This window comes from Lethenteron reissneri, chromosome 66 (genome assembly GCF_015708825.2).
Source record: "Lethenteron reissneri isolate LAM-NWPU_2019-01 chromosome 66, ASM1570882v1, whole genome shotgun sequence".
NCBI lineage: Eukaryota > Metazoa > Chordata > Hyperoartia > Petromyzontiformes > Petromyzontidae > Lethenteron > Lethenteron reissneri.
In genome coordinates, this window is record NC_083844.1 from 72,700 (window position 1) to 89,220 (window position 16,521).

General features: G+C 51.7%; 1 protein-coding gene across 1 annotated transcript in view; it reads right to left on the minus strand.

The window, feature by feature from the left end:
- Positions 1–77: 77 nt before the first annotated feature.
- The window catches only part of LOC133359889 (uncharacterized), a 34,717-nt gene continuing 18,273 nt past the window's right edge, over positions 78–16,521 (minus strand). The window contains exons 10-18 of the mRNA XM_061578450.1: positions 14,569–14,704; positions 11,374–11,526; positions 9,036–9,112; positions 7,640–7,832; positions 5,948–6,078; positions 4,509–4,718; positions 3,356–3,423; positions 2,294–2,553; positions 78–1,290 (exon numbers count right to left, since the gene is read on the minus strand). Coding sequence (XP_061434434.1) covers positions 680–1,290; positions 2,294–2,553; positions 3,356–3,423; positions 4,509–4,718; positions 5,948–6,078; positions 7,640–7,832; positions 9,036–9,112; positions 11,374–11,526; positions 14,569–14,704 — 1,839 coding nt within the window. The 3' untranslated portion in view covers positions 78–679. The remainder of the gene's footprint in view (positions 1,291–2,293; positions 2,554–3,355; positions 3,424–4,508; positions 4,719–5,947; positions 6,079–7,639; positions 7,833–9,035; positions 9,113–11,373; positions 11,527–14,568; positions 14,705–16,521) is intronic.

A 16,521-nucleotide genomic window follows, 5' to 3' on the forward strand; every position in this document is an offset into this window, starting at 1 on the left:
CATACCTACACCCCCCTCCCCCAACGCCCTCTCGGAATATTTTTTCAGACCGCAGGAATCCGATGAGCTATGAAGCTCTTCGCAGATCTCCAGCCGTTCCACAGATGTCCTCTCCTAACACCCCCCCCCACCTCCTCCCCGTAGCTTTCCTCTCAGCGGCAAAGTGAATATCGCGCAAGCGATGGCTCAGGGCTACGGGACTGAGTGCACGGAGATTTGTGAGCGGATGCCACCTTCGTCATCGGCCGCGGTTCAGTCTACCGCTGGATGGGTACGTACTGTACGTACTGTACGTACGTCGCACGGGGCAGGGCTACGAGACGGCACGCGGTGCGCATGGAGACCGGCGGGAGACGTGCAGACTGGGGTATCTGTAGGTGGATCGCCCTGCGGTGTCCCCCTCTAGGGTAACAACAGTGCAGCTCTGCACGGGGGACTCTGCACACTCACACACACAGGGACCCCCAGGTGATGGGGGTGGGGGGGGACACGTGCAGTGGTTGGGACCTAGAACTCCGCACTTGCAATCGAGGGGTGGCCAGGTCGGTTTAATCTCCCACCCCCCACAGAGTGTGAGGCAGGTGTAGGAGGGTCCGTAGGTTTCCGTGTTCACATTCAAAATCAGTTTCAAGAGTGGCACAGCCTCGGCTAGTCACGTGGCCTGTTGTTTAAAACTAATTCACAGCTCGGCGCTGTGCGCGTTTTGCTCAGGATGGCTGACTTTTCTGTTTCCACGGGAATGAGAAAATGCATTCTGGCCGGTGTGTGTTCTCTGGTGCCGGCAAAGACTGGATGGGTCTGCAAACACCTTCTCACACACGGTGCACTTGAACGGCTTTTCTCCCGTGTGTGTTCTCTGGTGCCTGTGAAGATCTGATAGCTGTGCAAACGCCTTCTCACACACAGTGCACTTGAACGGCTTCTCTCCCGTGTGTGTTCTCTGGTGGCTGTGAAGATGTTGTAAATGTGCAAATGCCTTCTCACACACGGTGCACTTGAACGGCTTCTCTCCCGTGTGTGTTCTCTGGTGGCTGTGAAGATGTTGTAAATGTGCAAATGCCTTCTCACACACGGTGCACTTGAACGGCTTCTCTCCCGTGTGTGTTCTCTGGTGCTTCTTCAAGGTACTCTTGTAGTCTGTGCTGTATGGACATTGGTCACACTGATGACTTTTGTTACTGGGCTTAGTGGGGTGTCTGCTCTGCACGTGATACTGTAGACTCGAGCGGCAGATGAACTGACGGTTGCAGGCAGGACACGGCAGCCTTGTGACCTCCACACCCACTCCACCTGCGTCATCCCAGAGGAACAAGACACACGCGCACACACCAACATCTAGACATGAACACTCTTGCACACGTGTGTGTATACACAAAGGTAAAGGTTTCCCACAGCCATATCAGACTGTTGGGCAAGTGCTGTTTGCGAGTACCTATGAAGGCCGGCATGGCACACGAGGGAGTAGGTGGCCAACACCAGGCCCGGCCGCCTTTGTCTCTCCAGTGGCGATGTTTCCACGTTTAAGCTAGGTACTCATTTGAGGCTGAGTCAGCCTAGGGGAGGCCTAAATATTCACCACTGACGTTGGCCGTGAGTGGGAATCGAACTCAGGTGGCCGGGTTCGTAGTGCAGTGGGCTCCATTATAATACACACAAAGACAAAGAACCCCCATATAGCCTGTATATACTTTTGGGACAAGTGCTGTTATGGGCACCAATGAAAGCCAACACGGCACACGAGTGGGAGGGTGGCCAGCACCACACATAGCCGCCTTTGTCTCCCCAGTGGCGATGTTTACTACTACACACCACACCAGTTACTCACTTCCACCTTATCAGTGTGGCTGGTGCCTATCATCTCTGGTGAGTGGTGGCTGTCATCTCTGGTGAGTGGTGGCTACCAACTCTGGTGAGATGTGGCTATCATCTCTGGTGAGTGGTGGCTATCATCTCTAGTGAGTGGTGGCTATCATCTCTGGTGAGTGGTAGCTACATCCACATCTCTGGTGAGATGTCGCTATCATCTCTGGTGAATGGTAGCTATCATCTCTACTGAGTGGTGGCTATCGTCTCTGGTGAGTAGTGGCTATCGTCTCTCGTAAGTGGTGGCTGCCATCTCTGGTGAGTGGTGGCTATCATTTCTGGTGCGTGGTGGCTATCATCTCTGGTGAGTGGTGGCTATCATCTCTGGTGAGTGGTGGCTATCGTCTCTCGTGAGTGGTGGCTATCATCTCTGGTGAGTGGTGGCTATAGTCTGGTGAGCAGTGGTGAGTCTCTGGTGAGCAGTGCTCACGGTGTTCCTCGCTTGGTGGAGGCTGCACGGGCTGCAGGTCTCTGGCGGTGGCCCTAGGAGCCATCTCGCTGCTGCTGCTGCGGCGTCGCGAGGGCCCGGCCTCGCAGGCGATGCCCAGCTCCTGGGCGAACTCCTCGCCGTACCAGACCAGCAGCTCAGAGCCGGGCCCCACGGCACGGAATGTGCGGTAGTAAATCTGCCCCCGGTGCTGGAAGGCCACCAGGTTCTGCTCCTGCTCATTCCTCGCGCAGTTGACGAACCTGCGCGGGCAGACGCGGGGGCGGGGTGGGCGCCGTTAGCGAGCGCCTATTAAGGGCCGGCACTGGGCGCTACGTGGGGGTGGTGTGGCTGGAACCACGCTCCGTACCGGGTGCTCATTTGATGCCGAGTCGACCAAGGGGAGGCCCAGGGTTGGTCTCTGTGTGTAGTGGGTCTGGTCTCTGTGTGTAGTGGTTCTTGTCTCTGTGTGTGGTGGTTCTGGTCTCTATGTGTAGTGGTTCTGGTCTCTGTGTGTGGTGGTTCTTGTCTCTGTGTGTGGTGGTTCTGGTTTCTGTGTGTGGTGGTTCTGGTCTCTGTGTGTGGTGGTTCTGGTCTCTGTGTGTAGTGGTTCTGGTCTCTGTGTGTGCTGGTTCTTGTCTCTGTGTGTAGTGGTTCTGGTCTCTGTGTGTGCTGGTTCTGGTCTCTGTGTGTAGTGGTTCTGGTCTCTGTGTGTGGTGTTTCTGGTCTCTGTGTGTAGTGGTTCTGGTCTGTGTGTGCTGGTTCTTGTCTCTGTGTGTGGTGGTTCTGGTCTCTGTGTGTAGTGGTTCTGGTTTCTGTGTGTAGTGGTTCTGGTCTCTGTGTGTAGTGGTTCTGGTCTCTGTGTGAAGTGGTTCTTGTCTCTGTGTGTAGTGGTTCTGGTCTCTGTGTGTAGTGGTTCTGGTCTCTGTGTGTAGTGGTTCTGGTCTCTGTGTGTAGTGGTTCTGGTCTCTGTGTGTGGTGGTTCTGGTCTCTGTGTGTGGTGGTTCTGGTCTCTGTGTGTAGTGGTTCTGGTCTCTGTGTAGTGGTCCTTCAGACAATAATCACCTCATCCAGTTTGATTTAGATTCATCCTGAGCATCAACATATTCACGATCCTTTTTGTTTTTGTAAATCTGAAACACACACGCACACGAGCGGATCCACGGATAATTAATGTCAGTTGGACTGTAAGTTGAACTTCTTTCGTACCGCACGTAGCCAACCATGCTGATCGGAGGTGCGGGGGAAGGACAACAAACTAAACACTAAAAGCAGTTCTAAAGAAATGCATTTTCAATCTACAAGATTTTAAAGTGCATAGCTCCCAGTGGCTTCCTAACATTGGAAGGAAGAACCTTCCAGACGGCCGCAGAAGTGCATCTGTAAGCGCCGCGCCATGCGGTGACCACCGTCTTTGCTGTGTGTTACAAGTTCAAATAATTACGTTAATTTTTGGGTCTCTCTGTGATTCTGGGGGTCTTTGGGTGAGTCTCTAGGTCTCTGTACGAGTCTCTGGGTCTCTGTGCGAGTCTCTAGGGTATCTGTGCGACTCTGGGTCTCTGTGTGAGACTGTGGGTCTCTGTGCGATTCTCTTGGTCTCTGTGCGAGTCTCTGGGTCTCTGTGTGAGACTGTGGATCTCTCTGTGCGATTCTCTGAGCATCTGTGTGAGTATCTGGGTCTCTCTGTGTGAGTCTCTGGGTCTCTGTGTGAGTCTGTGTGTCCCACTGTGAGTCTCTGGGTCTCTGTTCAAGTCTCTAGGTCTCTGTGCAAGTCTGTGGGTCTCTCTATGCGAGTCTCTGGGTCTCTGTGCAAAGTCTCTGGGTCTCTCTGTGCCAGTCTCTGGGTCTCTGTGTGAGTCTGTGGGTGACTGTGTGAGGCTATGGGTCTCTGTGCGAGTCTATGGGTCTCTGTGTGAATCTATGGGTCTCTGTGCGAGTCTATAGGTCTCTGTGCGAGTCTATGGGTCTCTGTGCGAGTCTATGGGTCTCTGTGTGAGTCTATGGGTTTCTGTGCGAGTCTATGGGTCTCTGTGTGAGTCTATGGGTCTCTGTGAGTCTCTGGGTCTCTCTGTGCCAGTCTCTAGATCTCTGTGTAAGTCTGTGGGTGACTGTGTGAGGCTATGGGTTTCTCTGCATCTCCTTCACGAGCCTCCTCTCCACACACACGATGATGATGTAGGAATAGGAGGAGGCTGCAGCAGTAGCAGCAGCAGCTCACCAGCCAGCAGTACTCGCTCACGGGGTTCTCCTCAGACACCTCTCCCTGGTAGGGCCCAAAAATCACCCCCTTGGGCAGCTTCTTCCTGTTGCTCCACACCCCGAGGCCGGCGCCGGCGATGGAGGAGGGCGCCGACGGTGAGGCCCTGGGGCAGGCTGAGCCGGGCCCTGTTGGCCACTCCCGGGGCCACGGCCGCGTCTGCAATGAACTCTGGCGGGCCGTGCACGAGCACTCCCCCAGGTAGAAATCCCTGCACAGCTCGCAGACTGAGAGCCACAGCAGCAGCAGCAGGAGGAGGGGCGAACCGCAGTAGCAACAGCAGCAGCAGCAGTGGCACTGTGAGAGAGTGAGAGGGTGAGGAGCGCTCCAGACAGATGCCTCCTTCCTCCCTCTCTGCATTGTGAACTTCTTAGCTCGCTCATAGGAGATGTAAACCCTGTCACCCTCCCTGCTCCCTCCCTGCATCCCTGAGTGAGGGAGCAAAAGACAGGGAGGTAAGTGAGAGTGCGAGAAAGGGAGCGTGTGAGAGGGAGGAAAGGGAGAGAGAGATGAGAGGGAGCAGGTGGAATATATCGAGTGAGAGCGCGGAGCAAATAGAGAGAGATAGGAGGAGAGTGTGAGAAAGTTAGAGTAAGGGCCGTCCATAAATGACTTCATGCACTAGGGGGGTGGGGGGGTCAGACATTTGTGACGATGTGTGAGGAACCACAGACAACACGTTCTACTTATTAATACTTTTTAATAAATGTTTTCTCCTACAACATCAGACTGCAGTGCCACATTAAATATGCACTACAATGACAATAGTTTGAAGCGATTTAAGCATATTAAATGAAGCTTTGTGACGTCACATTTGAGGGGGGGGGTCTGACTTTTTGTGATGTTCGTGTGATGGGGGGGAGGGGGTCCCAAAATCGCGTGACGCCATTAATGGACGGCCCTAAGAGAGTGTGAGAAGTGGACAGTGTGAGAGAGAGTGTGAGAAGTGACAGTGTGAGAGAGAGTGTGAGAAAGTGACAGTGTGAGGAGAGTGTGAGAGGAGTGTGAGAGAGAGTGTGAGAAAGTGACAGTGTGAGAGAGAGTGTGAGAAAAGGGACAGTGTGAGAGGAGAGTGAGAAAGTGACAGTGTGAGAGAGAGGTGTGAGAAAGTGACGGTGTGAGAGAGAGTGTGAGAAAGTGACAGTGTGAGAGAGAGAGAGTGAGAAAGTGACAGTGTGAGAGAGAGTGTGAGAAAGTGACAGTGTGAGAGAGAGTGTGAGAAAGTGACAGTGAGAGAGAGAGAGTGAGAAAGTGACGGTGTGAGAGAGAGTGTGAGAAAGTGACAGTGAGAGAGAGAGTGTGAGAAAGTGACAGTGAGAGAGAGAGTGTGAGAAAGTGACAGTGTGAGAGAGAGAGTGAGAAAGTGAGAGAGAGAGTGAGAGGGAGCAGGGGGTCCTCACAGAAGAAGTCGTCGTCCTGGGGCTCCTCCACCTCTGTGTAGACTTCCTCTCGCGCGGGCGCAGGCCGTAGCGAGAGCGAGCGCTGCGCGACACCGCCACAGCCTGGGCGGAGGCCGGCGGCACGGAGGAGCCTGCAGGCAAACACGGCGAGATGTTGACTACCTCTCGTGGTATACGGGAGGTCGTGGGTTCCATCCCGACCCTGATGAAGCCTGCTGTATATTTGGAGTCTGCGTGTCTCTCTCTCCTCCGTGGCGAGATGTTAACTCCCTCGCATGGTCTACAGGAGGTCGTGGGGTTCCATCCCGACTGTATAGTTTACAACATGTTACCCTATTTGTATTTTTGTATTTTTAGATGTATATTATGGCTAGTTTACATTTTATATTGTACACTTATTCACAATTTTACATACTTTAGCCCCTTAGTATTAGTTAGACTTTGTAATTTTAGTATAGTTTGACTGTATACCACTCATTTCAGTTTTAAGATTCCTACATGTTGAATGTATGCACCTTCCGGCCATAGTAAATTCCTTGTCTGTGCAAACTTTCATGGCGAATACCTCCCCGTGGTTGCGTGGATTTTTCTCCGGGTCCTTCGTTTTTTCCCTCGACATATAGAACCAACGTCATGCGTTGAGAATATTTGGCTGCTATAATGTCCACGTAATGACGATGATGACAAGTCACTTCGTTGAGCTCTTATTTGTGATAGCCAGTCGCTTCTGAAAAACAGCTACACAGCTCAGTGGGGCACACCCTGGTTGCTAATCCTGCATAATGCACGGGCATAAGTAGTATTAATCACATACCTGCATTTCCCATATCCCCTCCCTTTGATGCTGCTAGTCCTGCATAATGCAGGGGCATAAGTAGTACTAATCACATACCTGCATTTCCCATATCCCCTCCCTTTGATGCTGCTAATCCTGCATAATGCACGGGCATGAGTAGTACTAATCACATACCTGCATTTCCCATAAATATGCTAAATGCCTCTTGATATGCATATTCTTTTGTCAAGGCGCTCTTTTCCCCCCTTCCAACCCAGCTTATATATATGCTCCAAGCACGTGTGCTGTATCATTCAGACGCTGTCGCCTCGACAGACCTGGTTTTCACCTGAGGACGGCTGCTTGCGTTGTGGCCGAAACGTCGTGAGAATTGTTTTGTTATGTTTTATTTTTATTATTTTATTACTTCCCTTCTACGTGACTTTACCGAAAGAACCAATAAGAAAAATAAACATCGTTTAGTTCATAGGCTGCATCAGTACCAGCAGCAGCCCTGACAGGAGCACATGTAGCAGTAGCATCAACAGCAGTGGCGACTTCCATCAGCACTAACAGAAGATTGCGGAGTTCCGGTGAGAATAGAGGGGAGCGTGGAGTTCCGGTGAGAATAGAGGGGAGTGTGGAGTTCCGGTGGGAATAGAGGGGAGTGTGGAGTTCCGGTGGGAATAGAGGGGAGTGTGGAGTTCTGGTGAGAATAGAGGGGAGTGTGGAGTTCTGGTGGGTATAGAGGGGAGTGTAGAATTCCGGTGAGAATAGAGGGGAGTGTGGGGTTCCGGTGAGAATAGAGGGGAGCGTGGAGTTCTGGTGAGAATAGAGGGGAGTGTGGAGTTCCGGTGAGAATAGAGGGGAGTGTGGAGTTGCGGTGGGAATAGAAATCACCGCTGCAGGCTACGCACCTCCACGTATCCTCTGGAGCGCCACCCTCAGGGCCTCCTTGCAGGCGGTGGCTCTGCGCTCCAGCCTGAACATCGCCATCCTGGCCTTGTGCACCTCCCTCAGCTCAAATCCCCTGAACTCCTCCTCCTGCTGCTCCTCCTCCTCCACGCCCTGCAAGATGCTCCACACGTACTCCAGGGCTTCCGCTTTAGTCTGAGCGGAGGGGGCGGTGGGGTGAGGGGGCGGAGGGGGTGTGGGGGCGGAGTTGGTGCGGTGACCAGCGGTGGCTAGGAGATGTTAACTCCCTCGCCTGGTACGCAGGAGGTCGCGGGTTCCATCTCGACCCTGACACCTCATCGGATTCCTCCAGTACAATACATATTTTAATTCTGATATTCTGAATCTGTAAATCTGATTCCATACATCAAGCAGAACCATGCCGTCATGCTGAACCTCGGTGGGTATGGCAGGCCATGCCTCTTCACAACTCAACTAATTAATAAACTAATTATAATAATGTAGTGGACACCGTGACGACAGAGACAGTTGAAGTAGAGGCAACCCATATTTATTAACTCTGAGCCCGTTACAGCTTCACACTTGAAGAGGTAACGGCCTCTTCACCCGTTCTCTCAAGGGAGCTAACTCCCCAAGCTAACTCACCGACTCCCACCAATACTACGACCCTCCTCTCAAGGAGACTACCTGACCTGGCCCAGCCAAGGCACAGGTCCCGACCACCAGCCACACGAATCCGGCCCTTACAAGGACATCAGCCTTACGCGGCTCTGGGGTCGCACCACTGGCTTGCTCTGCCCGGCCTTTAGAAGGACAGCGGGTCAGAGGAGTCCCAGGGTCTAGCTAGCTGGACTTCAGCTGGTTCTTCGTCCTTGGCTTGTTCGAACTAACTCTCTCCTCTCAGAGTCTCGCCTTTTATACGATTCCCCACTGAGGGGCGGGGTTCTGTGGGATCACACCACACCCCACAGCCCCCTCCCCTCGGGAGGGGCCCCGGCTAGGGATATCACAACCGCCCCGCACAGGTAAGTAATGGGAGTTAACCGGAGCTGGTGTGCGCGCGTTCCAATACCACCACCACCACAATAATGACGCACGTCTCTGGTATAATTATATAGAAATTACTTTTATAACACAGACCAGTGGAACATTTTTTTGTACTTTTCGTAACAGCTATTTTCATTGGAGTATATGACAGGTGAGGCTCTGCCTCGCCCGTCTCCCCTGACCGCACGTCCCTGGTATAGCAGTGTCTAGTAGTATGTATGTACGTTGAATGTCTTTGTCACCGTACGTAGCCAACCTCGCTAATGGGAGGTGCGGGGGAAGGACAACAAACTAAAGACAACAGCAGCAGCAGCTGTAACGAGAGGAGTGCCGTGCGCTGTGCACAGAGACCTTGCGCTTGCTGGAAGCTGCCCTCGCGTGAGACTCTCCCACGGTGGCCCAGCGTGAAGCAGCCCCCTTGCCTCCTCCTGCGTGAACACACGCACACACGTGAACACACGCACACACGTGAACACACGCACACACGTGAACACACGCACACACGTGAACACACGTGTGAACACACGGACACGCATGAACATATGCAAGGACAAAGCTCCCCCGTATAGCCTTAACAGACTGTAGGGGCAAGTGCTGTTAGTGAGCACCTATGAAGGCCAGAACGGTACACGAGGGGGTGGGTGGCCAGCACCACGCCCGACCGTCTTTGTCTCCCCAGTGGTGATGTTTACACACCGCACCAGGTACTCAGTTGAGGCTGAGCCGACATAGGGGAGGCACAGGACCGGTTCAAATAATCGTCACTGGTGTTGACCGTGAGCGGGAATCGAACCCGGGTCGCCGGGTTCATAGCGCAGCGCGCTAACCGCTACACTACCGCTCCCCATATGCACACGCTGTTAACACACGCACACACGTGTGAACACACGGAAATGCATTAACACACACACACACGTGTGAACACACCCACACGCGTATTTACGCATGCAAACATTTACTCACTCACATATTTACCAAAAAGTCAATGATCTCCCCTGTGCCGCCTTAACAGACTGTTGTCACAGGACAGAACCAGGTGCCATGCCATGGGTTGACTGTTGTGCCAGGCTAGGTGCAGGTCACGAGACGGACCCTGCAGGTGCCATAGGTTTACTGAGATGACTGCCAGATGCACCACCTGTGCCCGCGACTGTGCCAACTCGGTCCACAATTAAAAAGATGCCCCGTGTAGCCTTCACAGACTGTTGCGGTCAAGTGCTGTCAGCAAGCAGCATCTACGAAGGCCAGCACGGCACACGGGGGGATGGGCAGCTAGCAACACGCCCGACCGTCTTTGTCTCCCCAGTTGTGATGTTTACTACACACCACTGCACCGGGTACTCATTTTGACGCTGAGTCAACCTAGGGGAGGCTCAGGACCAGTTCGGATCGTCGTCACTGGTGTTGGCCGTGAGCGGGCATTTAACTTGGTTCCGCTGGTGATTACAACCAGCTTCATCAAGCGAGTCTACAGGGGTCTCTGCGTGAGTCTACAGGGGGTCTCTGTGTGAGTCTACAGGGGTCTCTGCGTGAGTCTACAGGGGGTCTCTGTGAGTCTACAGGGGTCTCTGTGTGAGTCTACAGGGGTCTTTGTGTGAGTCTTCAGGGGGTCTCTGTGTGAGTCTACAGGGGGTTTCTGTGTGAGTCTACAGGGGTCTCTGCGTGAGTCTACAGGGGTCTCTGTGTGAGTCTACAGGGGGTTTCTGTGTGAGTCTACAGGGGGTCTCTGTGTGAGTCTACAGGGGGTCTCTGTGTGAGTCTACAGGGGTCTATGTGAGTCTACAGGGGGTCTCTGTGTGAGTCTACAGGGGTCTCTGCGTGAGTCTACAGGGGGTCTCTGTGTGAGTCTACAGGGGGTCTCTGTGTGAGTCTACAGGGGGTCTCTGCGTGAGTCTACAGGGGATCTCTGCATGAGTCTACAGGGGGTCTCTGCGTAAGTCTACAGGGGTCTCTGTGTGAGTCTACAGGGGTCTCTGCGTGAGTCTACAGGGGTCTCTGTGTGAGTCTACAGGGGGTCTCTGCGTGAGTCTACAGGGGGTTTCTGTGTGAGTCTACAGGGGTCTCTGCGTGAGTCTACAGGGGGTCTCTGTGTGAGTCTACAGGGGGTTTCTGTGTGAGTCTACAGGGGTCTCTGTGTGAGTCTACAGGGGGTCTCTGTGTGAGTCTACAGGGGGTCTCTGCGTGAGTCTACAGGGGGTCTCTGTGGGAGTCTACAGGGGGTCTCTGTGTGAGTCTACAGGGGGTCTCTGCGTGAGTCTACAGGGGGTCTCTGCGTGAGTCTACAGAGGGTCTCTGTGTGAGTCTACAGGGGGTCTCTGTGTTAGTCTACAGGGGGTATCTGTGTGAGTCTATAGGGGTCTCTGCGTGAGTCTACAGGGGGTCTCTGCGTGAGTCTACAGGGGGTCTCTGCGTGAGTCTACAGGGGGTCTCTGTGTGAGTCTACAGGGGGTCTCTGCGTGAGTCGAGAGGGGGTCTCTGTGTGAGTCTACAGGGGTCTCTGTGTGAGTCTACAGGGGTCTCTGTGTGATTCTACACAGGGTCTCTTTGTGAGTCTTCAGGGGGTTTCTGCGTGAGTATACAGGGGGCCTCTGTGTGAGTCTACAGGGGTCTCTGTGTGAGTCTACAGGGGGTCTCTGTGTGAGTCTACAGGGGGTCTCTGCACGGTCTGCAAGCGCCCTTTTACGTTTGCCTCTTCGTCCTCCGTGCATCGCCACCTCCTTCCTCTTCCTCCTCCCCGTCCACTCCTCGTCGGAGTCGCTCGACCGCCCGCACTCCGCTCTATTCCCCCTCGCCCTGCGCTTGCCGCGTGCGCGCATGAACTCGGGCTGGGCCGGGTTCATCCCTGCGCAAGGAGGCAGTCGGTCATTGTTATTTGTACGTATTGGCAGTACACCCGTGCAGCATAGCAACACACCGGGTCCTCGTAACACAGTCCTGACGATGTGATTACTATCAGAGCGTGTTTGTTTGCGTGTTCAACACAAGTACGCGTGGTTAATGCAGTAACTTGATTCCTTGCAAAAAGGAATCATCTATTTGGTGTGTGAACATCTTAACAGCTCCTGTTTTATTGCCAGAAAGGGTAAAACCGATTCCTATTTTTTATACTTTGATTCTGGCAAAAAGGTCCAATGATATAGCTACTCACCCCGAGCTATAAATGCTCTTGACACTGCATTGTCTTTGTACTGGTCGCCTTTTGGTGTTGTTCTCTGGTCTGACACTGGTGAGACTAGGCCATGAAGAAGGCTGTCTCTGGGGTAGACCAATCAGTATCAAAGACAATGATTAAATGTTATCAGAGAGTGTTTGTTTGCGTGTCAGTACGCGTGGTTAATGCAGTAACCTGATTCCTTGCAAAAGCTATAATCTATCTGGTGTTTGAACATCTTAACACCTCCTGTTTCATTCCCATAAAGAGTAAAACCGATTCTTATTTTTCATAGTCCCGACGATGTCGCCGTTGCCCCTTGAGTGAGCTGCAGGACTCTCCATCAGAAGTTGCACTCAGATTCAGCAGCCGCGTCCCCCATTCCGAACGTGCGGTGGCGACACCACGAGTCGTATCGAGGCACCGTCCGACCGAGTCTCTAGGGGCACGAGGAGTCCAATCTTGCCACTGGAGCACGGAGCAGCCGATCGTCATCAGACTGGGCGCCGCTGTACGGCAACAGACTGCGAAGCTTCGTGTTCAGTGCTGCTCATGTCACGTTCCGTCTTCCCACCGCTTTGGCATCACGACAACTGATTTTGACGCACCACCACCACCCCAAAATATCCTTCTGTCTGGGGTCTCGAATCGCGAGGAAATAAATAACTTTTGCCAAAAATGTGATGATTATTTCATACAGCGCAACGGTGTACCGCTACTACGTTCATTTATATTATTTGGCTGCTACAATAACTCCAAGCAATACAGTAAACACGATAGGAGTGCAAAGTATAGAAAAGGTAAACAAATTACACACACACAAAATACATTTTTTTGTAAATATTCTTTGGTTCTTTCGGCAAAGTCACGTAGATAGAAAAATAAAGTGAATAAAAATAATCAAAAACCACAAAAACGTTCATCCTCACTGATGTTGCTGACTGGTATCTTAGCGCTTTTGAGGGTTGCAGCAATTTCAGATCTTGTAACGTCTGCAGCGATGCGCCCCAAACCCTTAAGAGCGACATCGACCTGGGCAATAACGTCATCCACTGGAATGTGTTTGGGGGTGACTGAGAAGTTCAACCCTTTAGCCAAAACCGACTTTAGACCATCGCACATTGGGCTATTACTCAGATTAATAACAACCTTGTCAACGTCTAACCTTTTAACGTGTGGATCTGGTTTCTTGTTAGAAAGGAGGTTGAACTCGAAAATCAGATCTTTACATTTCGCTGACATTGTAGTGGCTGATTAAGCGGTCATGTTATCTACATGTTCCCAATCAGATGTCGACATTTTTCCCGTCAATGTTAAGTGTGATTTCAAGAGTGTCTTGTCTACATGATCTAGTTCAGTATGGAGCAGTCTAATTCTCTCTGAGATCAGGGCCAAGCTCGCCCTGAACAAAATTCGTCTGGCATTGGAAGATGTGACTGCAGCAGAAATCAGTGTCAATGAGATCGGTATTACGTTAGAGTCACGGCATCTCTTCAGAAATGTGAGTGACTCGATCAGATGAACTTTCTTGTCACGGAGATTGTTAAAAGATCTCATGGTTATGTGGAAACCCTCCCAATAGAGGCAGTTCAAATGATACAAATTAAGTGAATAAAAAATTATAAAAATAAGACACTAATTAGACTGCTCCATAAAAAAAACACTAATGTATACATTTCAATTTAAAGCTTTCGTGACTGCAGGGATTCATCTTCTTGGTTCTTTCGGTAAAGTCACGTAGAAGGGAAATAATAAAATATTAAAAAGAAAACATTAAAATTGTATTTTAATAATTGTATTTTATGTTTTTTTCCCTTCTATGTGACTTTACCGAAAGAACCAAGAAGACTAATTTATAACTCAAAAGTTTTGATTATACATGAGTGCTTTATCATTTTTATTATTCACTTTATTTTTATTTTAGTTTTTCTATCTACGTCACTTTATCGAAAGAACCAAAGAATATGAATTCCTGCAGTCACGAAAGTTTTAAGTCAAAATAAACTATTTTTGTAAATGTTGTGGGTTTACTCTCCAACATTATGAATCCGTAGGTAAAAAATAAAATTTAAATTAATAAAAGTACTTTTATAAATTTTAATTTTACTTTGATTAATTTTAATTTTATTTTTTACCTACGTGACTAGAATTATGAATCCGATGAGCTATGAAGCTCTTTTTCATAGATGTCCCATAGGGGGCACGGGGTCAGAAAGTTACAACACAAAACACAAACACGATAGGCGTGCAAAGTAGAGTAAAGGTAAACAAATCATTAAACTAAAACTAAATCTATTTTTACTTCACCAGGTGAAGTCCACTGAGCTATTGGCTCCTTCTTCAGAAGCGACCTGGCTGCCACAAATGACAGCTCAACCAAGTGGCTTACCACGTGGACATGTATAGCAGCAGACAAATACTCTAAACGCGTGATGTTGATTCTACAAGTGGAGCAAAAACCCGGAGGACCGGGATCTAACCCACGACCTCCTGTAGACCATGAGAGGTAGTTAACATCTCACCGGGGAGAGACACACGCAGACTCCAGATATATGACAGGCATCGTCAGGGTCGCCATCGAACCCACGACCTCCTGTAGACCAGGCGAGGTAGTTAACATCTCGCCACCATGGCGCCCCATGCATGCCACTCTGCTACGACGTCTTGGTCTCATCATTATAATCACTGCGACAATTAGTTGAGTTGCGAAGAGGCTCGGCCTGCCGTACCCACCGAGGTTCAGCAGGACGGCGTGGTTCTGCTTGATGTTCCTGTAGCGCCGCTTCTCGCACTCGGCCAGATCGCTCCACTCGGCCTTGGTGAAGAAGCCTCTGATGTCTCGGAAGTCGCCCATCTCCTGCTGCTGCTGCTGAGGCGCAGAGACACGGAGGGACGAGACGCGGACGACGGTCAGATGCAGTCACGGAGATGGAGTCACATGGAGACAGAGTCACAGGGAGACAGAGTCACAGGGATACGGGACTAAGATCCCCCGTGTGGCCTTAACAGACTGTCGGAAGGCGAGGTAACTCTACCTCAAGCGATGTAATATAACGTTAGGTCGAGGTAACATTACCTCAGGCAGAGGTAAAATTACGTCAGCTAAGGTAACATTACCTCACCTGAGGTAACATCACCTCAGATGAGGTAACATCACCTCAGGTAAATGTAACATTACTTGAGGTAATCCGAACGTGTTCACATCACTTCAGCTAATGTTCATATTTTTACGCTAATATCGTAATATCGTCACGTGGTTAAATCGTTAAACACAACGCTCGCGTGACGTCACCACCTCAGTGTCGAGCCGTCGACACTTCACGCGGCAGCCTCGAAGTGCACCCAGCCTGGCACAGGCGCCGTGGTGACGTCACCGTCACTGAGTGGCCAATGGCGGCGATTGGCGGTGGTGGGAGGGGAGTGGGGGGGGGTGATGGGGTGGGGGGAGTGGGGGGGGTTTATTATCGGAGTCGCAAAAGTTGCTACAAATGCTACGGGCCCCGCACTTTCAAGGGCCCCGCGCTAAATGCTTTCAAGATATCAATTCGGGTTAATTGATTCTGCACTTGCTCTATTACTATAGTACTATACAGACTTCAACTTTTTTTTTTATGAACGACTGGGTGTTTAAGGTTAGCGATTAGTCGTATTATCCGGCTGTATAGCAAATGAAAAAATACAAATACTTTACTGTGCAAGTAAAAAATGTGTTTTAATGTTTACGTTTTAAAAAAAATTATTGGGCCCCTTTCTAGCACATGCTACAGGCCCCGAACTAACTTTATCCGGCACTGAGGGTAAGGTAATCAGAATGTGATGCAATCCGTATCAAATCACGTTATATTATAAGGTAATCTTCACCGCGACATTCTCATTCAGTGCAAAGTAAATCTTGTACAATTAATTAGTCGCTCGTGTCAACACTGTACGAGATGTGTAGCTGTAATCGTAACGTGAAGTCGTCTCGTAGCGTAAATCTTACACGATTTAAAATTCGCGTGAGATAGAATCCTCACTTGACTACTGGTAGGAACCTCCTGGTTACACCAGCCCACAGGGGATTATTGTGTCCGTCCGTCCGTCGTGTAGGGAGGGGCTGGGTGGGGAGGGAGGGGCTGGGTGGGGAGGGAGGGGCTGGGTGGGGAGGGTGGGGATGGTTGGGGAGGGGAGGGGCTGGGGTGGGGAGGGTGGGGCTGGGTGGGGAGGGTGGGGCTGGGTGGGGTGGGGCTGGGTGGTGAGGGAGGGGCTGGGTGGGGAGGGGTGGGCTGGGTGGGGGGAGGGGTTTGTGGTGGGGAGGGAGGGGCTGGGTGGGGAGGGTGGGGCTGGGTGGGGAGGGAGTGGCTGGGTGGGGAGGGTGGGGCTGGGTGGGGAGGGAGGGGCTGGGCTAGGGAGGGTGGGGGCTGGGTGGGGGGTGGGGATGGGTGGGCTGGGTGGGGGGTGGGGAGGAGGGGCTGGGTGGGGGGTGGGGAGGGGCTGGGTGGGGCTGAGTGGGGGGGGGCTGGGGTGGGGGGTGGGGAGGGAGGGGCTGGGTGGGGGGTGGGGAGGGGCTGGGTGGGGCTGAGTGGGGGGGCTGGGTGGGGGTGGGGATGGGCTGTCACCCCTGGTGCCCTTAGTAACCTCAGGTCGAGATAACATTACCTCAGGTGAGGTAACTTTCACCTCAAAATGAGGTAACTTTACCTCAAA